Source organism: Indicator indicator, chromosome 7, assembly GCF_027791375.1.
Source record: "Indicator indicator isolate 239-I01 chromosome 7, UM_Iind_1.1, whole genome shotgun sequence".
NCBI classification, from domain to species: Eukaryota; Metazoa; Chordata; class Aves; order Piciformes; family Indicatoridae; genus Indicator; species Indicator indicator.
In genome coordinates, this window is record NC_072016.1 from 19,369,429 (window position 1) to 19,397,241 (window position 27,813).

General features: G+C 38.8%; 1 protein-coding gene across 1 annotated transcript in view; it reads left to right on the top strand.

Moving 5' to 3' along the window:
- The first annotated feature begins 236 nt into the window (after positions 1–236).
- Positions 237–27,813, top strand: part of ZSWIM8 (zinc finger SWIM-type containing 8) — a 55,967-nt gene continuing 28,390 nt past the window's right edge. Inside the window, exons 1-3 of the mRNA XM_054382105.1 lie at positions 237–414; positions 21,349–21,502; positions 22,658–22,752. Coding sequence (XP_054238080.1) covers positions 237–414; positions 21,349–21,502; positions 22,658–22,752 — 427 coding nt within the window. The remainder of the gene's footprint in view (positions 415–21,348; positions 21,503–22,657; positions 22,753–27,813) is intronic.

Sequence of the window (27,813 nt, forward strand, 5' to 3'; positions counted from 1 at the left end):
TTTTTTAACAACTTGTTTGTTTGGATCTTTTTTTCACTGGAATTTTTAAGGAGCTATCCCGTAGTTGATTTCCTGCTTCTCCCACCTCAATATGGCTTTTTTTTCCTGGTGGTGTAATATGGAGATCGACTTCAAAATGAGATTTTAAGTATTGCAGGAGCCCTCAAGTCCATCCACCTGTTAAAAGTGAGCAGTGCTCGGCCTTTCGTTTCTCCCTACGTGGCCTGTCGGATGTGATGGATCTCATGTTCGCAGAGTGGGAGGACGGGGAGAGGTTTTCATTTGAAGACTCCGATCGCTTTGAGGAAGACTCTCTTTGTTCCTTCATCTCTGAGGCAGAGAGCCTTTGCCAGAACTGGAGAGGATGGAGGAAACAATCGGCTGGACCCAATTCTCCCACTGTCAAAATGAAAGGTGAGATCAGCTGGTTTCATTGTGATGCTCTTTGGAGTCCTGGAAGTTGTGAGGCAAGTGGGGTTGGTGGGCAAGGAGATCTGCAGAAGTCACTTGCAAAGAGTTAGGATCATTGTCAGGATAATTTTTGACCTGAGTTTGAGACTGGAAGTTTAGTGAGGATCTTAATACAAAGCTACCTTTTGAGTGAGTTTTCACTTGCATGTGCCCTATTATATAGTAGTTCTGCTGTCCTGAGTATGTTTTGTGGGCTTGCTCTTGGAAATCTGAAAAATTGTCTATTGGCTTTGACTAAAACACTTGCTTTGATTGATATACGCTGAGGCTTCATATAGGTTTTTGTAACTGCTCTGAAGCTACTCATGTAGATCCATGTAAAGCATCATTGCATAAAGCAGTCTGTTTTCTTTGTCTGTTTCGTTACGTTTGTCTTTTTTTTCTACTAAACTAACATACTTTCTTTGGCAGTAGTAGAGCAAGCGGGCCTTAAGACTCTTACAAAGAAGTCAGCAAATTATGGTGTGTCTACTTCAAGAGTTATTATATTTCCTTTCTTTTGATAGTAATTTAATAGCAGACAGGAAAATAGATAATAGTTAAAAAAATATATAGCTAATAACTCTTTGCTTGAATATTTTTTAAAAGTGAAATACAATTTCTATTTTATCCTGACCCATCTTGACCCTAGAATTTGGGTGGTGTTTGTACCAAGCAGAACCAGATGTACAGTTAACAAAAATTACACAAGTACTTTCTACTCTTCATCTCTTTTCTTTCAATCCAGTGTTGGCAATTTTCCTGTTATTGCTGACCTTTGTGACCATCACCTGCCTCATTAATATCTCCCACTCTGGAACTGCAAAATTGTGTTCCCTTCTGAATGTTGGACTTATGTAAACAGAGAATGCAATTTATATTGAATTGTGCTGAAATCTGGTCATGTTACATTATGGACACATGTTCACTTGTCACTGGATTGGGACCAGAAACTACGCTTTGCATTCACCATAGGCTTTCCAGAGCAGCTTAAATTTAAAATCTTTAGTAGATAGGAGAACTATGCCTAGTCCTAGGTATGTAACTGCCTGTGTCTCCTAGCTGAGACTAGTCTAACTCTGGTTGTGGGTGGGATGGAAACAAACAAACAAAAAAGCCCCAACAAACCCAAACCACCCAAAACAGGAGAGAGAGAAATGCTGAATAAATGTCCAAGTTGGGTAGCTCTCTTGGATCCTGCTGCTGGAATGCATTGGTTTTAGTATGGAACGTTCTCCTGGTGTAATGAAAGGGAACAGTGTTGCTGCTGTGTTGTTTTTTTTAAGCTGTGAGTCCTGAACAGCAGAAAGAAGCATTGGGCACAGGGCAAAGCACATTAGCTTCATGTTTTGCTTTAAGTCTTGTTGCATATATTAAGTTACTGAAAAAGAGGTGAAGTTTTGAAAATACATTGCTGTGGAAATACAGACATCTCTATTTTGGCATAGGTGTATGAAACTGCTTTATACAGATCTGCAAGTCAGAGTGATGCTTGAAAAGGTGATCGTACTTGTTCAACGTGGAAATGCTTTCAGCCAGCTGTTTCCCACTGTTCAGTGTATGACTGTGTTTTCCTGGGTCCTTTATCTCTCTTGACCAAATTAAAAGCAAGCAGCAATTACTTTCTGCTGTCATCCACTTGTTGCATTAAAATGAAAAATCACTGAAGTAGATTGGGCGTTCTTCCTATTCTCAGTCTCTTGCCTGACATAAGAAGCACAATAGCTAGCATTATTGTAATAATTATAGTCAGTTACTCACACCACAATGAGGTGTTGCTTTTCTGAGTTCTGCAAACCACATAGGCAAGGGCTGTATTGCTTGCACTCAGTTCACATTTTTTAGGTTTTATCTGTTGAGAGACTTAATTTTTCTGTACAAAAGTTTTACTTTAACAAGAGAGATTATTAAAGGATACGGTTGCCTGCTTTAAGGCCTTTGCTGGCAAATCCCAGGCTCTGATCAGAGTTATTTTGAGAAGTATGTGAACATGGATTTGCTGCCTAAATAATTATTTACCCACTCTGCAAAGTCACATGCGCTGCTGCCAACATAGAATGCTTGCGAGCTTTAGTGTACACAGTGAGTTGCAAGCAAGTCTGATCTGATGAGGAATCTCATCATTTGGAATCTCCTTGCATTTCAGATCCCTGGTACAGATTTTGTAATTTTAACTCCTCTTTTTTGACAGGGTTTTTGTAGTCAGAAGTTAGCATTGAGAATTTGCCAGATCCTGGGGTTGTCAGTTGCAGTGAGTCTTCTAAAATGTGATAATTATGAATTGAGCTGTCTGGGTTTTTTTTCCATAGTTTACCATTTGGCAGTGGCCTCTGCTGTAGTTGCCTATGCAAACAAAACACACTGAGTTCTTGAGTGTTAAATGCTGAAGAAAACAAGGTGGACTATATTCTGTTAGCCTTTTTCTCCAGTCTGGAGCTCAGCCTGTGTTTTGATTTGGAATCAGCCAGACAAGTTATGTAATAAAAAGGATTTCTAGCTTTTTCCAGTTTCCTTGTGAGCATCCAATTCTTCATTAATTAGTTCAAAGAGAGTCCCCCTGAGATTGATCGAGGTGCTTTTGGCTTGGGAGTCCTCTTCTTGAACTAGCCATAGACACCAGTTATAGCTTTCTTACTTTTTGCAACTGTTTATTTTCTTCTTAGGTATTATGAATATACTTACTGCAAATTTAACAATGAGGCTTGGGATAGCACATTGCAAATATATGTACTATTCACTGCAGAGGCTCAGTTTGTTGGAAAGATGGTGGAAGGCAGAGAAAAATATCTGAGTTTCTCTAAAAGGATCCTTCAAAAGAAATTCTTTGTAAAATGAGGTGTCTTGAATAGGTACACCATAAAGATAGGACTGTAATTAGTCAATTTTCTTTCATATAATTTTCACTATGGTGAAGTCCTCTTAAAGTCTTCTTATGTTACTTTCTGAAAAGGAGTCCTCTCTTTAAATATAGGATTGCTGAAGTGAAGGAGGAATGCATTGCATCCACTTTATGGATGTCTTAGATTTTGAAACTGCACTTACTCTTCACTATTTCACTTGTACTGAAATCCCAGAGGCAAATTCAAAGCATGCCAATTTTGGGAGTACTAGGAGTCCTTTCATAATTTTTAACCTATATTGTAGGAATTGCTTGTTCTTTTGCTTGACTACCTTGATTGCTTGTTTTTACTCCTTGGTTTTTTTTGGTTTTTTTTTTTTTTCATTTTGAATGGGGTTAATGCTTGTAACTGATATTTGGCCATTGCTTGTATATATCATTGATTAGCAACTTTCAGCTGTACTAGGCAGAAATGGGATTCTGCTCTGAAGTTAAGGTGAATGGATGCTTTGAAGAACAATGTCCTTATAGTGTGCATAGAACCATCAGATTCCACAAGCTGGTTTGTGGCTCCAACTCACTTTGTTCTGTATCAAATTACATCCCACCAATTTGTTAATGAAGGCATCCACTTGCCTTTTCTCCATTTTTCTAGGCTGTCTTTTCTTTCCCAGAAACTGTTAGGATCTACTACTTTCCTTTCTCACTTTTTAGAACTGTCAGATTTTTAATTTGTAATGAAAATAAGCCCAGTGTTTCTGTAAAAGTTTTGTTATTACAGGAGGATTTTTATGATGGAGGTCTTAAGAGTAAATGTTCAAGTATGCTCATTATCTCCCCAAACCCACCGTGGCTTTGTAAGCTTCTAAGTTCTTTCCCACTTTCAGTCCTAGTTTCTGAAGCATAAATGTTTACCAAACACTTCCAAAGTTGCCATAAATACTGTAGGATTATTAAATAGTGTGTTCACAATATTTTTTGCTCAGTTTGTGTTTACTTACTCACACCAGCTTCTGCTGGAAGCGTGCTGATGATTGAAACTGTTTTCTTTCTATAGGCTGCTAAGAAGAAAACTTGATTTCCCCCCCCTTTTTATCACTTTAAGCCTGAGCTACTGTATATGTATTGCAAAACCCCCTCAGACTTAACTAAGAAGTGATCTCCTAGAAAACATTCTCATTATCCAGCTCCAGATGATTCATGTTCTTTCAAACTGTTAAAACTGCCCACAACGTTAAGTTTTGAGCACAGTGCCTCAACTGCAAGCTGTAGAGAGGGAATCATTGGCAAAGAACAGGCAGAGCCTGAGGTGAGTGATACAGTGATCAAAGGCTGAGCAGTGTCTACTCTGGTAAAATGACAGTGACTGACTTTCATTAATTTATACAGGCAAAGAATAGGTGACTTAGCAACATTTCTTTCTTGGGATTTCCAGTAACTAATCAATTTGAGTTAACCCTTCCTCAAGTTGTAATTTGCAGAAAACAGCAGGAGAAACATGTAGGCTCTTTCAAATTCATACTTTGCTCTTCAGACTCCTGTTCTTTTTGGAGAAGAATATTGGTGCCATCCAAAGTGTGTCTGCTCCTCAAGTATGGTGGAGTTGGAAATGAAGACTTAGTGTTTTGCTGCCATTTTCTTGCTGACCATTGCTGTGTTTTATAAATTTACAACTGATTGATTTTTTTTTTTTCTTCTGCCTCTGGTATTAAGAAGGAGATTAGGTTAACAACTCAGGCTTCTGGGAGGTACAAGTATAATACATCTTGTTTGTTGTATTGTTTTTTTCAGTACAACACATGCCAAATCTGTTTGAGTCCAAATATATCTGTTATAGCGTATCCAAGTTCACTAATAACATGTAAACCCCAAAATAGTAACTGTTGAGCAGAAGTATTGTTTAGCTCCCTAATGAGCTTTAGAAGCAACAGAATTTTTAAAATGTAAGTGTTGATCAGAAGATACCACAAATGCTTATGAAATAAACAGGGGTTAGGTGTCCAAAGAGTGAAGACAACCTGAAAGTGAAGGCTTAGATGCTAGTAGAAAATAGGTTTCTCATCCTAGTAAATGAATTGTCTACTTCTGTACTCCATTTCATAGTGGCTGGTGATGCTGACTTGCTGTATTGCAGAAGCAAGAGGTCAAGTTCAGGATGGAATTTACTGCGTTGTAATACAAGGTGCAAAGGGGACATGGATTCATTAGAGCTGAAGACACCAGAGGGAAACTGTAGACACAATCATTTATCAAGACTAGTTGGCATAATTAAATGCACTGCTTCAGAGCTGAGATGCAGATTTCAGAGGCTATCTAGAAGTCTCTACTAAACAAAAAGGTGTTTTCACAATACAGTAATACCTCTGCCTTTTGGAAGGAGGAGAGCTGAATTACTCTCACACATTTGTCTCTTCATTTGCATTTTCCAGTGTGTTTCTGAGATAACTGAATGTGTGTACCCCTCTCTTCAGAAACTGGTACAAGAGAAACCACACAAAGAAGCTACCAGGAAAAGATGCTTTAATACGGCTGAGATTTTTATGACCAGTCCAGTTTTAACTCTTGTGATCTTCTGGCCTTTTGCTTTAGATGAGTTTCTATTCACCTCACGAGAAGTGTTGCACATTCTTCCCCTATTTTAATGTCTCATCTTTCTACTGGGAAATGTCTCATTTTGTCCTGTCTCATCCTTGTACTCGGCTTTCTTCCCAGCTTCCATGGATTTTTCTTTTTTGTGTTTGTTTTCTCCTTCCTTTCACCTCGAGGAGATTCGTGTTTCAGAATGACCAGAGATCACAGATGCTCTATTTGCATTTCAGGCTGACTGAAGCTACAGAGGTTGTTCTTCTCTGTGGCATGTTTACCTATGGGGAAGCAAGGTCGAGGCTTGTGAGAATCCAGATTCTGCTCTGCCTTTGTTTCCTTTATCACTCTCTTCCCTGCCCCCCCCGCTTTTTGTTTGTTTGCTTGTTTTTTTTTTTTCTGTGACCTGTTCTTCAGTGCTTAAAAATGGGAGTTTATTTTTTACCTGTAGATAACTAGGTCTGTCCTGAGGTAAAAACCAAAATGAAGACAAACCATCTCATGATTTCTTTCAAACTGCACTTCAGTTTTCGAGTGTGTGGCTATCTGGGCAAATGCAATTCAACAATGAAATACCAATGCCTTTTGATTGCCAAGTGTTTTACACAGAATAACACATGCTAAACCATCTTTTTCTTTTCATGCTTTGAAGTGAGGGATTTTCATGTTTGGAAGTACTGCTTATATGTCACTTATTTGAATGCCAACACTAAAAGTTGTCTTCTTTGTTTAATTAATGTGTTTAAATATAATCTGGTACTGTAAGTACGAAGAGTAGGCAGGAGAGTAGTTTTCTGTATCTTTTAGCCAAGACAGAGAGCCCTGTGCTTTGAGTTGTGCCCTGTGCCCTCTGTGTACCTTGAAGTCACCTATCAGTGAAGCAATAGGGAATGAAACTGAAAATTCTTGCAGCTTCTGGAATATTACTGGTAAAGGTCAGGAGTAAAAGAGACCAGTTTTGTGTTCTTTTTCTGACAGATTATAAAATATATAGGAGAAGATATAATCTGCCCTGATCAAGTATTTGGAAGATTGAGCTAAGTTACTCTCAAGATACATTTTCTTTCATAGATTCACACAATGGTTTGGGTTGGAAGGGACCTTAAATATCATCTAGTTCCAACTCCCCCACCATGGGCAGTGACATCTTCCATTGGACCAGATTGCTCAACCAACCTGGCCTTAAATAGCTCCAGGGATATGGTATCCACAGCCTCCCTGGGCAACCTGTTTCAGTATCTCACCACCCTCACTGTAAAGAATTTGTTTCTAATACCCAGTCTAAATCCACCCTCCTCAAGCTTCAGTCCATTCCCTCTTGTCCTATCACTACAAGCCCTTGTAAAAAGCCCTTTCTCAGCTTTCTTGTAGGTCCCCTTCAGGTACTAGAAGGTCACTGTAGGGTCTCCCCAGAACCTTCTTTTTTTTCAGACTGACTCAATTTCAGAACCTGCATTTTCTGAGTCTGCTTTTTGCTGGTGGGTGAGTCTTTGTGACTCTTTACTTGACTTTTTGCATGTTGCTTAGTTCAGAAAGTGATAGGAATTTTTCTGAAGCCAGTCTTGTTCAGTAGGTGGTCATGTCCTTCTAGCTTCATGCATTGGGCTGTTGTTGGTCCCAACTCCTCTTGCTCTGGTTTGGTGTTGCCTCAGCCTAATACAGTGGCATTACCTATATGCTTGAAGAGCCATCAGTTAAATGTAATTCAGTATATAAGTACTCAAGTTTGGAGTTCCAGTTCAGTTTGAGGAACAGCAATAGAGCCATAGCATAACCTATATACAGAAAAGTAGCACCTTTTGTACAGTCTGTGTTTTTTTGTGGCTTTAGTGAGAAAAGAATTGAACTGACCAAACCTTTTCAAATGTAATGTACCCAAAGTCAAAATTATTCTTTGTATGAGTTGTGGAAGTAAACTCACATGCTGACTTGATGCCATGCCCTTTTTCACTCTCTGAAGTAGTATGTACTCTAGTCCACATTTGTTTTGTGGCATTGGTGTAATAACTGTGGTGAGCTTAATTTCTAAGCAAATGTACATTCAGTGATTTCAGTTGCTCTGAAAAGTTGGTGGACTATTAGAGATGGTTTAAGTAGTTAAATGGATTTTTTTTTTTGCTTTTTCTGTAGCTTAGTTTATGAACATTTGTTTGGCTATGATGTTTAGGCTTTTTAAAATAGTGAAGTTACCCTGGTAGCTACTGATACTAACAAAGGTGTCTTCATATGTTTTTAAACTCTTGTAGACTTGAAGGGAAATACCTGAGCATTAGTGTTAGAGCTTTTCTGTCCTTACCAAGTTCTTGATAGCCTGTGGTTGCTGAGTAATACAATTTGTTCTAGTATGCTGAGGAAACGTTAACACTGTGAATTAAATGTTAACAGTAGGGAATATGAAACAAGAAATAAATATTTAATTTTTTTAAAAAAAGGAATGGCAAAGATCATAGGGTAGTCTTTTAAACAAGCAAAGAAAACCTTCTTTTCCCCCAGTATATCTTTGAGGAAACAGGAGCAGACATCAGTGATTTGAAAAGTGTCTCTTATGCTGGTTATAAAAGTGGAAGCAGAGACCATTGTCTGATGTCCTAGTTAATATACAGTATTTGTTCCAGAGGAAGAAAGGAATGTACAGCTTCAAAAAATGTTTTAATGAACATTCAGAGTAAATGTTTGGCTATTTAGAATATCTGTAATTAATCTGGGATTTTGTTTGTTTATTTTGTTATTTTTAAGTAACATTTGCAAAGAGTGAAACCAAATAGATTCTTTAGTTATTAAAGCGTAAGAATGTTTATAAGATTTCTTTGCTCTTTTTAGACTGACAGCTTTTCCTTTTCACCTAATTGTAGGACTGTAAAGCAGTTATGAGAGTAATTTAAAATAGTGACCTAACTAGAAGTTATTTTCTCAACTTTATTTTAATGCACTTTATCTGTATTAATTGCTTTCCTCCCTCCTTCTGTTTTGTGGCACTCTTCCAAACCCTCCAAATGTAAAATTCACAGTACATGTGTATCAATTAGTTAAAACATGAGGCCTAGATTTTTTTTTTAAAGATTCAAGAGCAGTGATCCATAGTATGTAAAATAGTTAAAACACTGGTTCTTACTTGAAAATACTGTGTCAGATGTTTCTGAGTTACCTCCTCTGAAGTGAAGCTGTGTGGTCCTGAGCATTAAGTGTTAGGGTTACCAACCAGAAGATTCTCATAGTCATAATTTGATGCATCATTTCTTCCTGCTTTCTTTGCCTGTAGAATGGCAGCAATGTTTTGGCAAGGCTGTAGATAGTTGTGTAGCATTTTTAACAGAAAATACTAAAAATGATGTTTTGGAGCACATTTCTTGATGGTTCTTTAAACATAGTGGGCAAGGCTTGTGGAAACTGCTCTTTTAATGGTTTAATTAATCTATATTTGCTTCCATACAGCTGAAAACATACTGTCTTTGAAAAGAATGAAATAAAGGAGCTTGGTCAAGCTATGATATTCCTATTGCCTAAAATCTCTCGGAATTGTGTATTTTGAGAAAAGCGATGCTGTGAAAGCTACCTGGTTTTAATAAAATATCATTGCTATTATGAATCATTATAAGTGTTTCTGTATTGCAACAAAAACCTAAGAAAGGGGGAAATGTCAGTATTTACCAGTATCAATTAGGAGAAGGTTGAACGTGTTTAAGATATATATACAACTGGGAAATCTGTGTTGATTTTTCTGTATTTACTCAAATCTCTACTGGTGTGTGGTTAGTACTGAAAAAATTTGAAAGATAAGACATTCCCTTATCACAGAAGAGGGAAACCAGAAAAGATTGTAGAGTAGTGTCTTTAAACAAATTGTTAACATCCTCATTCAGCTGCTGTGAGTAGGAGGGACCTGAGTGTTATTTCTTGATACTTCAGTGACTTTTATGGCTGTATTTTTTTTTTTCTGTGAGTTTGAGTTTGTGGCTTTAAGACATACAGTAGAGCTTTCAAGCTTCTTTTTTCATTTGAGGTAAGGATTGGCATATAGAAGAAAGGAAAAGGATAAATGGGTAAAATGGAGGGAAGAAGACAAAATCTGTCCTCAGAAGAAATACTGTCCCTTTGCGGAAGAAAAACTGGTTGCTGGAGGGGAGAATATGTTTGAGAGAATGAAAAAACTGGAGGTCATGTGTTTCTTCGTGTCCTGTTCTGTTTCCCCCTTTTGTGCTTTCTATAGGTGATGCAAGGGAAGTGGAAGAGAATTTATATGTTGTTAGAGGAGGAACTTTCTCCAACCATAAGATACTAAGAAGTGATCAGATGGATGACTGACTTTGAGTGAGAGGAAATTTAATTGCTTCAGGTTGAGAGCTTGAGGAGGGCTAGGGACTGCTGGCTTTGTAAAGGTGTGTCCCACAGCTGTGATTCAGACTGGTCAGGGACTGCTGTGCTGCACCTTTGAACTGTGGTGGAAGAACATAGAATTGAAGGATGTTGCTGAGTTGGCTTTGTAATCTTTCATAAAGCCATAGACCTGGGGTTAGACTTGGAGAGATGTTTTACGAAACCACAGAATATAAAAATAGAAGTCAGGTAAGATTTTTTTCAAAAGCATTTGGATATCTAACTTCTTTTGACTCCTGTCTGTGAAGTGTATTTTAAAACCTGTCGGTGATACCAAGATGTGATATCTTCTTTTAGTTCCTGACAGATGTTTAATTTTTTTTTTTTTTTACCCTAGAGGTGAGAATGCCTCATTCTTGATCTGTTCTTTTCAGATGATAACTTTCCAATCAGCCCCAACAAAAGTGGCCTGGTCTCATTCTGATATGCTCAGTAATGATTCAGTGTTTGCCAGTGCATTTGTTTAGTGGCCAAGTGATACTGCTCTGGGATTTAGACACAGGAAAAAAGCAGGTTAGAAATTAATTTTGCATGTAATACTAAAGGATGGATACTAATGATAGAAAGCAGCACATTAAGTAGTAGTGGTTGCATAGTGTTTAGTATGACTTCCTTTCAGTATTTGAAAACGTATCAATACTTCTTGACAGAGATTTGTCCTTAGCTGTGATGCAGTCTGGTATCATCTACATTCAGAAAATCAGAAAAATGTCTGGGCCCTGATTGTCTTTAAGTCTTTTTTTTTTCTCTCCTTTCTTTACCCCCCCCCCCCCTCCCCCCTCCTCCATAGACTACTGGAAATAATTTGGAATTCTGTGCTTTTGAAATATCTTGCATGGGACAGAAATGGGAATAACTGGTAGTACTGAGCCTTGCTTTCAGGAAATAGGAGCTGTTTGATGTCTGTGCTCTGAATGTGCAATCCTGGATAAGCGGTATGCTTTCTGCATGGGGTGAGGGAGTGAGGAGTAACAGTGCAGGGGAAATTACTTGCTAAAGCTGATCTGCTTCATCAGCTGTAGGGTAATTCTGAATGCAAGCTGCCCAATATGTCACGAAACCTTGGCCAGCACTGGCATGAACACAGTATTTTGTAGCACTGTCTTGCTTTACAAAAATCTGCTGTTCGTTTTAGGATGTCTGATAGCTGTTGGTTGCTCACCCAGGCTGCTTGTTTTTTGAAATTAATTCTTTTTTTTAGGGAGGGAAATGCAGAGGTGTTTGGATTAAGAATTTTCCTGTCTGCATTTCCAGAGGAAGTTATCAAATTGTGAATGGTGCAATGCTTACCTAACGCTGGAATTACAGTTTGGGATCTCAATCATGTTAGAGTAGGCGAGAGTCGAAAGAATTTACCAGCATTTTGCTCTTGAGATGAAGAGACAAATAGATCTCATCTGCCATAAGACATGGACATAACATCAAATACTCGAATTTCATCAGCATGGCCTTGTGCAGGAGATTTTCACAGTTACTGCATAGGAGAAGCAACAGAGTTAAATGGAAAATACACCTTTCTGGTCTGGATTTGCCTTGTGTTTGGAGAGGTTCTGACATTTGCTCAGAGCAGATGTTTTCTGTAGGTGAGTTGTAAACATTTGCAACAAAATCTAGTGTGAACCATGAGGCAGAATTTAGGAGACTGTGATCTTAGGAATTTAAGTTTAGTGATGAAAGAATGTGCTGGTCTTTCTGTCCTGGAGTATAGAAACCAAATTGTAGGTTTTGGTTTCATCTTTATTTCCCTCCCCTCGCCCATAAAAGAGTTTTTTCTATTACCAAATATAACTTGCAGCTTTCCACCTCTGTCTTGTCCTGAAGTTCTGAAGACTTGGTTCAGGTGTTTGTTTTCTAGAGATCTGATTTCTTATATAGGATATACGATGCTTTAAGTACATAAGGAAGTCAAGTTTGTCAGGAAAGAAGGGAAATCTGTTTTTCAGCCAACTGACTTTTGGAGTGCAGAAAATGTTTTCAGATGTGCAGCTTCTCTTTGGTCTACTAATTGCAAGGGGATCTGTGAGGGATGATTGCACAGCAGCTGGTCTGCTTGGCAAGTAAAATTTACTTGGGTGTATTGAAACTCTTTAGTCATGTTTACCAGGGGTGAAAGAGGAATAACGTAACTGGAGTAGTTAATTTTCTTATTAACATCTCATGCTGCTCTGAAGAGAGAGTTTCTTCAAATATTCTGTCTTCAGAAGTGTTCTTGCTGACACGGGAAGCCGCAGATGAAGTTGGGAGGGATAGAAGCAAGCAGCTGCTTTAAGAAGGTGTACTGAGAAGTTTACCTCCATCTTTATGTACACTGTAGCCTCTTGCCTTATGGAGCTGTTCTTGCTCCTTTAAAAAGTCCTGTAGCAGAAATAATTTGCCTTGTTCTTCTAGCATAGGTCAGCAGTACTAAGCTCCCCAGTAATGCCAGTACTACATTGTTTGGTTTAATTGTAATTTCTCCCTATTGATTAAGTTGTGACTGGAGTTAACAATATCACCAAGGGCTGTTGTTGCATTAGGACTATAACAGACCTTGGTATTGTGTGGGATGAAAGAATGTTTATGACTCATTTTGTGAAAGTTTCCAAACAAAGTTGTATTTGGATTGTCTGACAAGGTGATCCAAGTAGCTGGTCTAGCAGTCAGAGGGCAGAGACGCGCTTCCCGCATGTCTCACGTTCTCATCTGTTGTGGTACAGGGCTGGGAGGTCTGATTCTCAGGAGAGAAGTCTCATTGGGAGAGAGTGTGGGAAGAAAAAGGAACCATTTTCCCACAAGTCTCTAGAAATCCAGGGAAAGTAAATGCTGCATGAATTTATGTGCATTATGTGGGCTAACATAAGAACCCCTGCTGTTCATCTGTGCGCATGTGCTTGTTTCAACATTGATTTAGCTTTAAGAGAAGGGGCACTGGAAATCAGAACATCTCAAATCTTTTCTGAAGTTAGGTCATGACCACTTTCCAGAACTGTAGAAAGTTTTGCTACTTGTAGCAAGTTTTTGCTAACAGGTGAACAATGTTAAGTCAGCCTTTTTTTTTTTTTTATGATCTGTATGCATGTAGAGAGTGAGTGTATAAAACTATCGTGAAATGGATTTGTAAGAATTTTAAACTTTTTTCTTTTTTTTATTAATTCAGAAGGGGAACTGTAAGTCTTAGCAGGTTTAGAATTACTGGCACTTGAAAAAAATCACCCGCTCATCCACTATGAATCTTGCCTGTATCCACTGTTTGTGATGTAGTGTTAAGCAATTTTCAGAAATGAAATTGAGATTAAATTTGACTCTGTGCTATGGCTTTTGCTGTCAGTGTTGGAGACTTTGGGGGTGAATGTCACACCCTCTTGTGATAAAACAAACCTTCTTGCATTGCATTAAAAAAAATAAAGGCTATTAAAACATCATCCTGCTGGCTGCAAAGGAATTGATGTGGTAGTAGTTGCTGCAGTCTGTCAGTTAAGTGTGAGGTTCCCCATTCTGGATTGCAATTTGCTCATCTTGGATTTGGATTTTTAAGGATTTTTGTGTATGAATCTCATCAGTCTTATCCAGTAAATGCTACTGGAAAAGTTCTGTTGCTTATTCATGTTCTCAACTGTTTTGTACATAAAAATGTCATTGTGTGACTTAGGGCTGATGTAGGCCTCCCCCAGTTCTTCTTTTTCTTTTTCAATGTGATCTTCCGTATCTCTGTGTTTTGATTTGGAACAAATTAATAAGGCAAGAATTATAAAAATACAGTTATCTTTATTTTCCTGAAAACCCTGCCCCAAAATTATGTATGAAACTGATTAAATCTTATTAACAGGTTCTGTTCAGTCGCGAATTCTACAAGGATGCTTATGGGCAACTTTAGTACAATTTAGAGAATTCAGAAAATGGAAAAGGCTAAGCCACAAAATAGCTTTACGCCATTTACAAGTCAGAGGCAAGCAAGGACCCTAGGGAAAGCCGAGTTGGATTTTACTCATGAGGGTGAAGGAGGACTTTGGAGATGGTCCCTGGATCTCTCCTTGGCAACAGCCTCCAGAACTGCAAGCTTTATAATCCAATTTGTGGATCATGTGGCATAAATCCAGAGGAAAAGGGACCCGCCAAAGTTGAAGTGTCCTTAGACATGGCTGTCTTAGCAGCGCAAGAGAAGCCGCAGTACCGGCGTGTTGCCAGCGAACATCCACAGTTCACGGCAGGCAGGGTCGCCCCAGCGTGGGCCAGGGAGCGGGACCCCAGGGTAGGCAGGTCTGGGGAGAAGCCAGGTCCGGGTGCTGCAGGCTAAACTCTCCAATTTTGCCGCGAATGTAGTGAGACTGAGCCCAACACGAGTTCCGGAACCAGTCTAAAAACGAACCCCAGACCGTCTATTTAAGATTTCACTAGACAGTGTGTCCAGAGCCAGTATATACGGGGCGTGAAGAACCCAGCCAGTCACAGCTCCAAATCCCGGCAGGGGTGAATACACGTGGGAATAAGCATGAGGGACTTAAGCTCCTGGTGGGAAGAAAGGAGCCTTTTTTACCTTTCCCCACTCAATGCCCCAGGGGGAAGGGAAAGGTGTTTCTGCACCTTTGTCTTCCCCCATTCAAACCTCCTCAGATGGAGGTGGGGGAAGGGGGATTTGGAGCACCCTGCAGCACTCTGCATTTGTTACCTCGTGACATAATTATTAGGATAATTTCACTGCTGCAAAATGGTTATGGGATCTGTATAGAGACGTATAACTCTAGCTGAGGAAATAAGAGGTATAAGGAAATCTTGTAAACGCAGATCCCATTAGGGATTTAATACTGTTAGTAAGCTTATGGAGGTAGTAGCAGTGGAGGAAGAGTGAAACAGAAAAGAAGCAGACCTGTTTCTAAATTAAAAAAGAAAAACACCTGATGTATTTAGTTGGTAACTCTCCTTTCTGTGCTGTTCACAGGCATTAAGAAGGGTAATGTGCAAAATTAGGAGGTAAATTACATGGTCAGAAAAAATATAACCAAGTAACCCTGACAGTTTTTTTTTTTTTTTTTTTTTTCTTGATTTATCCTGTGGGCAAATCAATGTACCAGTGATTCAGACTGAACCTTCATTTGCTCTCTGGAGCATTTTGCTAGTTGTTTGATCACTGAGTTCCCTCTAGGGCTATGTTTTCAGTTATTGAGAAAAAACCCAAGGTGTATATATGTTTGCATGTGAGTATACATAGATGTTCATTCTTGTGTAGTGAGAATATCATCTTGCCATCATCCTACCTAGTGGAAAAAGCTCTATTTTTAGAATATTTCCTGTGGCTAACTCTCTGAAATACCTGATGAGTGTATTACAGTGCCCTGTCCTTGTTTTTCTAGGTCAGTTTAGCAGCACTTGCTAGCCTGTTATGAGTATGTGGACATGTTAAAAATACAAAAATGCTGAGAGAAAACTGAAGGAGCGCTCAGGTCAGAGTACTCTCTTGAAGCATCTTTCCTGAGCAAGCTTGATTAATAATCAATCAGCAGCAGTGTATGTAGCATCCATTCTCCATCACTTGATCCCTATTCTTGCCTTATCTAACCTTCTTGGTCTGTCACAGCATGTGAAAAACTTGCAGAGGTGAACTCCAGCAGAGGCTACTGTTCTCTGTTTGTTGTCGCAGCTGGTTTTATGAATGCTGAAGTTGTTTGCAGGGAATTGGTTTGGAGTGGGTAAATCTGAGAAACAAACAGCTGAAACCTTCTTCTGACTTGGTACAGCAGGTGTTCCAGTGTAAAGGAACTTTTTGTTTTCTTAGGATGGACATTGAGTAGTTGAAGAACCAGGAACTTTGTATCTTTGCAACCGTTTCCTTAATCTGTTAAAAAAAACAAAACTACTTTTTAGCAATACTGTAGTTTGTGAAAAAACAAGCAGAAAACGTTGTAGGTTTTTTTCTGTTTGTGTAAGATGGTATGGAATGACCAATCTGAAGCAGAGGAATGTTAATTGAAGACAGTTGGGAATCAGTATTTGAATATTGCGCTACATCTTCAGCTTTTCAGATGCTTCATTGTGCATGTAGTCAAGCTGGACCAGAACTGGGTGCATGGGGAAGCTTCTTTTGTCAATTCAGCTGTCCCAAGATTACTGAAGAATACTCCTAGTACATTGCAAATGTGCTGTATTCTTTAATACTGCATGAAGTTTGGGTAATTGTATGGGACAGATCACAGAATCACAGAAAACGTCTGGTTGGAAGAGACCTCAAACATCATCCAGTCAAACGTTCAACCCAGCACTGAAGGGTCAATACTAAACCATGTCCCTAAGTGCCAGGTTCACACATTGCTTAAACACCTCCAGGGATGGTGCCTCCATCACTGCCCTGGGCAGACCATTCCAATGTTTGATAACCCTCTCTGTGAAGAGGTTTTTCCTAGCATCCAGCCTGATATTAGCTACCTGGCTAGTAAGTCTGTGCTTGAATGCTACGAACCAGCAAGCAGACAGAAATGTATCCTTGCTGCTTATACAGGTTACAAGTGCATGAATTAATTTCTGAAGATATTCCCTTTCTTATTTAGGTATGTGATAGCTAAATATAATACTTGCTTTTCTTGGCCATATTTGAGAGTTTTCAGCACTTTTTGGTTTTAAGGGCTATCAGAGAGAGAATACATTGCTGACTTAAGTCAAGGGCATTTTACTGATAGTCAAAGCAAGCACAAATTCTTAAAAGTTCGTTCTACAGTAATAGATGTAACTTTGTACATGGCAAATCCTGTAAAAGCCATGTAATACTTACCATTTTAAAAATTAGATTTGTAAACCAGGTTTTATAACACCCCCATGTACCTCCTTCATTGGTCAAGATTGTATTCTGTTTATTTCTTGTTAGTTTTACTGGTCATCAGAAGTGCTTCACTTAATTTTCTTCATATCCTTGTTCTATGTATAGTTGTCTTACTTTGTTCCACTATGTCACATTTTTGAATTGCAGCCAGTAGGAAAGGTGAGGGGGAAATGTGAGATGGGGGCCAGAGATAGCTGTAAAATCAAAGCTGTAGACTCATCTCTAAAAAGATAATGCAGGCTAGTGTACCACTTTTATTGAGGTATCTATAGCAAAAGTGTGTCCTGTCTTTGCACTGTTTCATAGCTCTTGCTGTGAGATTTGCATTTTTTTCACTTGTACATATAGTTTATTTTTAGATATGCATGTCATGTAAAAGTAACCTGATGGAAATAATGTAATCAGATAAGAAATACATTAAGTGCTTGGTCCAGTTGTTTTTTATTCAGTTCCATTTCATAACTCTTTGGTATTCTCATGGTCCCGATTTTGCTGATTATTCAAGCAGTTCCTTTTCTCTTTGTCTTTCATGGAAACTCAATTACTGTACTGAAGGAATAACAGCTCAGTCTGAACATGATCTGTTTCTATGAATAATTGTTTGCTGTGACTTGTTACAGCCTAACCTGTGTTAGGAAAGGTTAGGCAATGTAGCTATGCATGCACCTGTGTCAGAAAGCTCTGCTGGCACAGGTGTCGTTTCCACTGGTGTTGCCGTGAGCTTTTGTGCATAACTTGTGTTGGCTGTTTTGGGGTTAGGGATTTTTTTGATTGTTGTTGATCCTGCAGGAATAATTATATCTATGTTAAAGTTTTAGTTGTTACAAAATGGCTATAAAAGTAAAACCTGTAATTCATTCTTCTCTTTCAAAACCCACCTGGATGCATTCCTGTGTGGACTACCCTAAGTGATTCTGCTCTGGCAGGGGGGTTGGACCTGATGATCTCTTGAGGTCCCTTCCAACCTCTGATATACTGTGATGTAGAACAGTAGCTAAAATGGTAGGATAGTCCTCATCAATGCTGTCTGTTCCACATAGCAGTAAATAGATGAGATGTGATTTGTTCAGAATGGTTTAGATATGCTTGATCCTGCTTCTTAGGAAGTATAGAGTAGCTTGGCAAAATCCTTTCCTGACCTGGGTTTTTCAAGTCATTTAACACATGAGAATTGTTTGAAGTTGCTTATGCTTTGCCTGTAGCTTTTATCTTCCAAGACTTCAAATGTTTTCTTTGTTCTGCTTGGGCCATCATGTCTGCTTCCCAAGAGGAAGCAGTGATTCTTGCTAGTTTTTCTCCACAGTTTAAAGAGATCCTCTCCCTTGGATAGATTTATCTTGCAGATTTGTCCATTTTGTATTGGCTTTGATTTCACTATCAGTTTGGGAGTTTTTTGGGGTTGTTTGTTGTTATCAAATTTGCAATCTTCCTTGATGCCCTTATCTTTGCTTTCTGAACAGCTTTGTTGTTTTCTCCTTTTCTGTTAGCAGACATTTTTTTTTCTCTGGCATAAAACACATTTATTGTAGAACCTGAGAGTATCTGTTTTATTGATAATACCTTGGATACAAGTGTCAACCAACCCCGGATTTGCATATCTAGAGAAAACTTTCTGATGCATCAGTCTTTGGGACTCAGAGGAGACTATTCGAAGTCTAATTGAAACACCTAACTCAGATTGTCCAGCTGACTTTACAGGAGGCCTAACAGGGAAAGAAGCTGTGATGCTTTTGAGTCACATCCTGTATAAGTGTCTTACCTTGGCTACATAGGGGAATACTCCTTGAAACTTAAGGCTGCTGAATTTAATTAAATTTTGTTATTTACCTTGTGTGCCAAGTTAGCTACTGCAAATTCACCCACCCTTAAAGTAATATTGAAAAAATATTTTCTACTTATCAGTTATTTTTTTGCTATTTCTTTTCCATGTCTACTTTCCCTTGTAGAAAATTCAGCATTTTAGAAAGATGCATGGTTTTATAGATAAGATTATCACTTTTTAGATTCACCAACAGGTTCTACTGCTTTCACCTTACTCTAAAAGCATCTCAGCTGTGTGCTGTGAATGCCTGATTGTGCATTATGGTATGGCAGATAATTGGCCACCTGTCTTCTGCTGATGACCACTAACACCATACAGCTGGCTGACTTTCACTGGAGCAGATGAGGAGGGCTCATGTTGTCCTCCCACTTGGAAGAAATGTTTTCTCAGGAGAGGTAATTTCCATAACATTTGTCATAGTATTTTTCTTGACATAGTTTAGTTTAGCTTGAAAGAGAACAGCCATGCTATGTAATGCAGAGATTGGAATGATTGTACAACTGCTCCTAGTACTAGTACCACTGAGATCTAGTAACTAATTGTATGTGTGTCCTAATGTATTGCAACAGCAATGTGTTTTTAAGAGTGAGGTGTACTGGTAGAATAATAATAATTTACCTTCATTGTTTTTTTTTTTTTTTTTATCAGCTCTGTCTCTAGTGCTTGTAATCTAACCTTCACACCTGGTACCAAATCCTTGTATAGAAGAATGCCATCCAGGCTGCAGGCTTGCAGCTCTTAGAAAAATGTGCAGGTGTTTCACCCAGTACTGAAATTTTTTTGAGTCTTGTACCTTGCAGAGGTTGTTTAGATGTTATCTCTCTTTCTGGTATTGTGTAATAAAAACTTGGATAAAGTGCCTCTATACTAAAAGTACAATTAAAACCACAAGAAATAATTCTCTTTTCATTGCTCAGAGTAATTTCAAGAATGTAAGTGCCGCAGTTTGAACTTTCTATGGTATCCACTACTACTGTAGTAGCATCAATGATATCTAAGTTGATTATGTTGCATTAGATAGAAACAAGATTTTTTTTGTTGTTATTGGCTATTTAAAAATAGTAATGTCATGTTGGTGGTGGTGGTTGTGTTGTTTATTTTCTAGTGACTTGATGAAAATTTGACACCCCTTCTTGTTGCCAAAAGTGGAAACAAGATGGCTTTTTTTGCAAAATCTCATTTACCTGCTAGCTCTAGAGGAAGGAGCACTCTACTTTTCTGTCATTATTCATCTTACAATCTGCTGCACTCACATTGGTGTATGGGATGATAGTACTTTTAAAGTCTGTCTATATCATGAAGTGAAAGTCACTAGTGATGGATAAACAATCCTTTGGGAGAAAGAAATGCTGCCTAATGAAACTAATTTCAGTGCAATCAAACAATCATAAATGCAGGTGTTTGAAAACAGTTTTCTGTCCATATTTATATAATCCTTCCATTTAACAGGTCTGCTCAGTACTGGGGGAGATGTTGGCTGCTTTGCTGTGTGCATGTACTTTCAAAGCCCTCTCCTTTCCTCTCTGTTTTGCAGCTGTTTGGACTGGAGGGCCTCTGTAGGCAGAGGGTGAGAAAGCACTTACTGACATCAGGGCTTAAGTTTTCCTTTGATATGTTGCCTGGAGGCTGGTGGGGAGGGAAAACTGAGGGGTAGATTGGTTTACATTCTGGCTTCCAGTGGTGTTTTAGAAGCTGGTTAGGGAGGTGAAGAGACATAACATTGAATATCTGAAACTGAATTAAGTAGGCTCTTGGCAACAGGATTTGGAAGAGGGATTCAGAGCTGCTGTGGTGATGTATCAGGAAGTGATCTAAGTAGAGCAGTGAGGTGGTTGCAGATAAGAGAAGTCTGGCATTTTGTATAAAGTGTAATATAGCTCAGAGCGAAGCAGAAACATAAGGTTCCCCATAGCCTGATGATAGGGAATCTTCAGCTGCACTTAAAAGCATACAGAGTAGAGTTAGTTTGGTAGAAAGGTGGTGGTTAAATGTATTTTTATAACGTTCATGTTGCCATGGGCTAAGATCTTCATGGGTTTGGTGTAGTCAGCGCTGTACAAATGTGAATTCCCAGTTGCTTCTGTAAACAGCTTAAAATACAAAGACATATACCATGGGAAAAGTGATGGTAAGAGAAATAAAACAAGTGCTAATTGAAATTAAAATCTTGTCCATAGCCAAATACTGAATGATACCAAAGATGTCTATACTAAGGTTCCTGGATAACCTTTCAACTGCTGCCCTGTGCATATACACTGTAGTAGCTCTTCTCTGCTGTAATCACCAGGCATTCACAGCATGTTGCTGCCATATTCTGACAGAAATGTGTGAAAAATATTTGGTTACTTTACGTCTTGCTATAAATGGCTTCAGTTTTGTCAGGAGACAAAATTTTAGTCACTGATATCTGCTAGGCTAATGTAGCTCTCCTGATGAAGAACTGGGGTTTTGTTCTCTAAATGGCTAATTGCATTTTCTGTCTTGTCTTGCTAGATGGGCTGGTGATCCCATTGGTGGAACTGTCTGCAAAACAGGTTGCATTTCACATTCCATTCGAGGTGGTGGAGAAAGTTTATCCTCCAGTGCCTGAGCAACTGCAGCTTCGAATCGCCTTCTGGAGTTTCCCAGAAAATGAGGAAGATATCAGGTAATGAATACTATTCTGTTTCATTGATGCTTAAAGACGGTTCTGTTTGCTAAGGGAGGCTGGCTGTCCATTTAATGACCTGTACATTTGCTGCTTCTGCTGTTCTCACGTGCGTTTTCTGTGTGGATGGATTACTATGAGATATGCTATGATACTGGGTTTTATTTCAGAGTAAGCTGCTGTGCCTAAGTCCCAGGAAGAGAACATACACCCTTAGTTTGCCTGGCATTAAATAGTTTGTAGTTTCATGCTTATGTTAGTCTTACATCATATTCTTTCCAGTTTGAATCTGTTGCTTGAGTCAGAGCTTTAACTGGACTTAGTATGCTGCACAAGCCTTTTGTTGGTGTAAGTAGGAGAATCAGAATTTGCTGAGTATATCAGTGATTGGAGTGGATCCAGTCAGAGAGAGAAATGTATTTCTTATGTTCTCACATAAATTGTGTGAGTACATAGTTTAAAACTTTGTGCTTTTTGGTCTTTTAACAAAGTATTTTTTCTGAGGCTTTTATACCATAGTAGGCCTACCCATGGAACTGTGCATTCATAATTTTGTGCAAAATAGTAATGTTGCACTCTTCTAGAAGGAATCATCCTGGAAGTTCTTAGATGCAATCATGTAACATTCTGGTATCAGATGGGGAGGTAATGTCAGAAGGGCTGATGTAATTTGTTAGATCCCCTGGCGGGGGGCATAGAGCAAGCCAGCTGGTTGTACATGTTCATTATTCTGATGAGCAAGGATATAAAAAAAACAAAACAAAACAAAACACATGAGGATGCAGATCTAGAAATGCAAGAAGTTTTTATTATGGCATTATTATTATTATTATTATTACATTATTATTTTATTATTGGACCTTAAAATGATATTATACTGTCTATAAAAGCTTAATGTTAGACTACGAATGAATGTATTTCCTTAGGCTGAAATTCCTAGAAATGCCAGTGGCTATACACAAACTTAGGAAGAGACTAACGGTTTGTATGATTGAATTGTAGTGGAGAAATGGCAGAGAAGAGCTAGACTTCATCATAAACTCTAAGATAGTAAGGGTTTTTCAAAAGCCAAGTCAATAAAGAATGAAGGAGCATAATACCATGAAGTTTCTTGAAAACAGACTGATCTTGATGTGTCGTGTGTCTTTTCTGCAGATTGTACTCATGTTTGGCGAATGGTAGTGCAGATGAGTTCCAGAGAGGGGAGCAGCTTTTCCGGGTGAGGGCTGTCAAAGACCCTCTTCAGATAGGTAAGAGCATTGCACTTCCACATCTCTAGATAATTCAAATTCCTGAAATCATAAAACCTTATCTGCAGTGGGACAACAGTGGTATGGCTGTGTCTCAAGATGAGCTTTTCTGGCATCCCATATTAAATTCCCTGCCGTATGCATTCCTTGTAGTGTCTTGAGCTATTAAATACATGTATTTATATAAAATGTTTATTTCATCCTCAATCAGTTCAGCTGTGAAACTCAGTGAAAAGCCATAAATATTCTGACAATTAGATCCTTAATCTGTCTCAACATTTTGAAAAACACCTGTGTTGAATCCCTTAGTCTCCATAATGCTTAAATTCCTCATTGATAAAGAGACCTTGATCTTTTTAGTGGTCTGATCAAATGAATGCCTTACCTAAAGTGCATCTATGGCAGAGAGGAAGTTTGCAAGGTTTAATTCTTCTTGTAGCTAAAGAGTTGTGTTAATAATACAGTTAACTTGTGTAGTATTTTAGCAGAAGGAAATCCCTGTTGTTGGACTGTGGATTTTATCACTTATCTTGTTCTTTTCATGTTTTATGGTGGTAGAAATTAATCTTAACTTAAACAAAGATTGGTCTCTGGATTTTTCATTAAGTCCTTTGAATTAAAGAAGAATTTTGAGCTGGCTTTTCCAGTGACATCTGCTAGACAGGAAGGCATTGTGTGAAATAAAGACATCAGTATGTCAAGGTGGGCCATGTCAATCCAGTGCAAATGTGGCTTTTTTTTTTCCTGCAAGAGTAAGCTTCGGAATTAGAATATTAATTGGCATGTGAGAACTGATCCTGGCTGTAATAAGAAAAATGATAGTGTAAGAAGCTGTATAATGTTAAGGAGGAAGGTTCTTGCATTTTCCTGTGATGGACAGAGACTCCCATGGGCCTGTTTAGTTAAGTAAAACTTAACTCTCGATGATCAGTGGAATGAACAAACTTAGGTAAAGGACCCTCAAAAAAGAAATAAAATTGACTCATGCTGTGAAAGTTTGGGAAGAACTAAAAGAGAAGGAGGTAAGCATTGAGATAAACAAATTGCAAGAAACTAATGAACTCTTATGAGAGTATAGGGTGAAGCATCTGAAAAGATTTTTTTTCTAGGCTGTTGTCTATTGTAAAAACAATAGCAGGAATGTATCTCATAAATAAAGGGATACTGAGTTGTCAGTGAGACCAGATAGCAATTCTGGAACATTTAATAAAATTGAGCTAAAAGGATTAAACTGACTTTGAGTACATTCATAATCTCTTGATGTCAGCAGTAAAATGCCGAGAGAGGCCTCGGAGACATTTACTGAACTTCAGGAAGGCAAATGTTTAAGAGAGACAAAATGAGTTGAAATGCAGTTAGCTGAAATTCAGTGATTCCTGGGACTTTCATGATGGAAAAGAGCAGAATATTTAATAGACAGTGTCAAGACTGGGGTCAAAACTTCTTTCAGTAATAAAAGGGCGGGGAGATGAAAAGCAGTGTAAATGAACAAAGGCTACAAATATTAATGCAAAATCTGTGCCTGCGCAAAGAGGGAGAGGAGTAGGGGAAAAGAGGTGGTGGTGAGTGATAAAGGGGGGGAACTTGTCAAGTACACAGGGCAGCTGAGCATCTTGACAAAGGGTTATGTGTATGGAAGGGAAGGAAGTAACTTTGTTTAGTGATGTTTTTTTCCTCCTTAGTAGAGGATGTTAAATAGAGGTGGTTTGTGGTTTTTTTTTTTTTTTTTTTTTCCCCTTGAGCTACAGCCCAGAAGCTGTGCAGTATCGGTGGGGTGGATGTAACACCAGTGATCTACTCCAAATTCTCTGAGGTGTACGATTGCAGTTTTGAGTTTCATATACTGATAAATGGGAAAAGAAATGCAGGAAATGAAGCTGCCCTTGGAGAGTGTTTGATTTGGAGGGATACTAGGTAGTGCATTATGATATTGTGATCAATTTGGACAAAGCTTGAAATGTCCTTTGTGGTCTTTTTGTCACATTTTCCTTTGCAGTATAAGATTTTCGTATTTTTTCCTTAGTCCTCTTGTCCACAAGCAAGTCCATATTATTTTCTGAACAACAGCATCTCTTCACCATATTCCAAAAATGTACTTTTTTACAGTGTTCTGCTGTATATAGATAAGAAATGGCTTTTGGAGACATTCTATGGCACATTCTTTCAGTAGTGCTCGCATACCTGTCTCCTTGCACTGGAGACATTATTGGTGTTATCAAGTAGGTGTGTTGTGGTTGCTGATTTCAAGGACTCGTTTTCTATCATAGTCGTAATTTCTATTTAAAAATGAAGAAGGCAGCAGCAGGTTCAGTCTGGATTCTAACTTTGCATCTCCTTGACTAGTGTCTCTCAGTCTTCACTTTTTAGAGATTCTCCTCTCCTGGTTTAAAACAAACAAACGTCAAAAATTGCCTTGCTTTACTTCCTGTCTGAAAGTTTTTGTTCAATTCTCCTTTCCCATTTCAGTTAGTCCTAGGAAAGCCAGAGAAAAAAAGTTCTTAAATTCTATGCAGAGATGTGTTTGTTTTCATTATTATAGGGACATCAGAAGTACCAAATAGCAATGAAGAAAGCTTGTTGCCTGTACTGCAAGAAGTGTTCTTTAGCAGGACATTGATAACTCATAGGTCACTTAACTCTTTTAATTCCAGTTGCTTATTGAGTAGCTTGGGGTGTGTCAAACTTCTGCATTTCTACCTGAAATCATGAGGACTAATAGGACCTCAGAAAAATAAATAAACAGACCTGGAATTTCCCAATAAATGAATTTAAAGATAAAATACTAAATGCCAAAGACATTGACGTAACTATCCTAAAATTCTGAAAACTCTATTTTGGTGCTTGGGAAGCATACATTTCTTTTGTATGCTTTTCCTGAGACATTAAGTTTCAGGGGTAGAGCAGTGAGAAGGGTAGATTATGGACTGCAAAAGAAACCATTTCTGGTTTGTAGTACCTAGTCTAGGCAGCAACTGATAATTGCATGCTTGAATATCAGAGAGGGCAGTGATAAAACCTGCTTCATGGTGTAGTAGATCACTCTTGGTGCTCTCTGTGCCATGTACCTGACACATCCTCAGAAGCATTGATGTTGGGTGCTTGACATATTTGTTCTGTGCATAGGTAGTAAAACTGGTGCTCCTAAGAAGTCTTAAGATGCGTGTTCTGTGTAGAAAGCCAGAGTGCTCTCACAGAGACACTAAGCTTGCTCTGTGCCCACAGTGCATTTAAGAAAAATGGTAACTGGGTGGTGAGAGTCCTGGCAGAATGATTCCTTTGGCTTGCTGCTTGTTTTCAAGGTCTTCTGGGAATGGAGCTTGTCAAGAACAGGGTATAGATCTTAGGTTTTTTTTTTTTTTTTCTGGTGGGCTATATGCAGTTGCAGAATGGATGCTTCTGGTACATGTAGATGCGTTTTTGTAATGTATGCATTTTATACATGGAGTGCATAAACTGTTATCACATAGTGGGAGCAGGGAGTGGGTGGGATGGAAGAACGTTCTTGGAGAGTCCATGAGGTGGCCAGGTCACTGGGTTGTGCAGTAGATGTCTTGTCTTCATGTTTAAGGAAGAGGGTAAGAGCTGCTATTTGCAGAAGATGATAGCTAAACCAATTTGACAGGGACAGCTGGATGAGTATTTCTTTAAACAGTAGTGTTGGGCTAAAGCATTCCACAGTGGTCCTCCTCATAGTCGCGTTTTCAGTCCCTGCGTGCTTGGACAGCACAGTGAACTGAACTGAACTGTGGTGTTTTTCCTGGTAAAAGTAACCATTAATTTAATCACAGTATCACAGTATATCAGAGGCTGGAAGGGACCTCAAGAGATCATCAGGTCCAACCCCCTTCCAAAGCAGGACACCTAGGATCGTCTGCACAGGAATGCATCCAGGTGGGTTTTGAAAGTCTCCAGAGAAGGAGACTCCACAACCCCCCTGGGGAGCCTGTTCCAGTGCTCTGTCACCCTCACTGTAAAGAAGTTTCTCCTCATTGAGAAACCACAATTGAGGTGAAATCTGCTATGTTCTAGTTTGAACCCATTGTTCCTTGTCCTATCACCGTGTACCACCGAAAAGAGCCTGGCCCCCTCATCCTGACAACCTCACATATTTATAGACATTGATCAGATCCTCTCTCAGTCTTCCCTTCTCAAGACTTAACAGCCTCAGGGATCTCAGTCTCTCTTCATAGGGGAGATGCTCAAGTCCCCTAATCATCCTCATGGCTCTAAATCCATATTTTTTTCCTGATACGGCTTCCTATGCCATCTCACAAATAGTTGTTTAATACAGCAAGACTGATGGTGAAAAAGAACTGGGCAGAGCTGCCTGAATTAGCAGTGTCAGTAGCTGACATGATCATCAAGGTAGTTTGAATTGAAGTTTGTGGTACATCTTGCTGAACCCCTTAAATTTTGTCTCTTTAACTATTCTTCCCTCTTTGCATTTGATCAGTTAACTGTCTTCATGGTAACAGCTTGCTGGGATTGTATGACTGTGACCCATTCTTCTCTTAACACCTTATGAATACTTTTTCTTAGTGAAACAGAATTGCCAAACTCCAATTTGTGAAATGCTTTATTTGCTTTTGTGAAAATTAGGGCATTTTGGCATTAGTCTGAGATGCTTCTAGTGTAACAGAGGGACTAGCTGAACTGTTTGGGTTGTATTATTATCCCATAAATTAAAACTGTAGCTGGTAATAAGCACAGCAGTAATTGTGTGTGATTGCCTTCTTTTGTTTTGATTCTGTTCCAGTTGCTGAAATGGCTGAAGAATTTTGGTGGTATTATGTGTACTAATCAAAATAATCACCCACATTAGGAAGTGGATTTGAATTCTGGTGAATGTAAGAAAGAAAGGTTAAGCAAGGTTAAGAGCAAGTTTATGTTGGCATGGGGGTTACATTTTGAGTAAGAAATAGGACACATTGTTTTAAATGGGATTTAGTAGGTCACGTGCACTCCTGAACACCATCATGAATTCATTGGTTGGGTTGGAAGGGACCTTAAAGATCATCTAGTTCCAACCCCCTGAAGTCCTTATTACAATCTCACAGTATC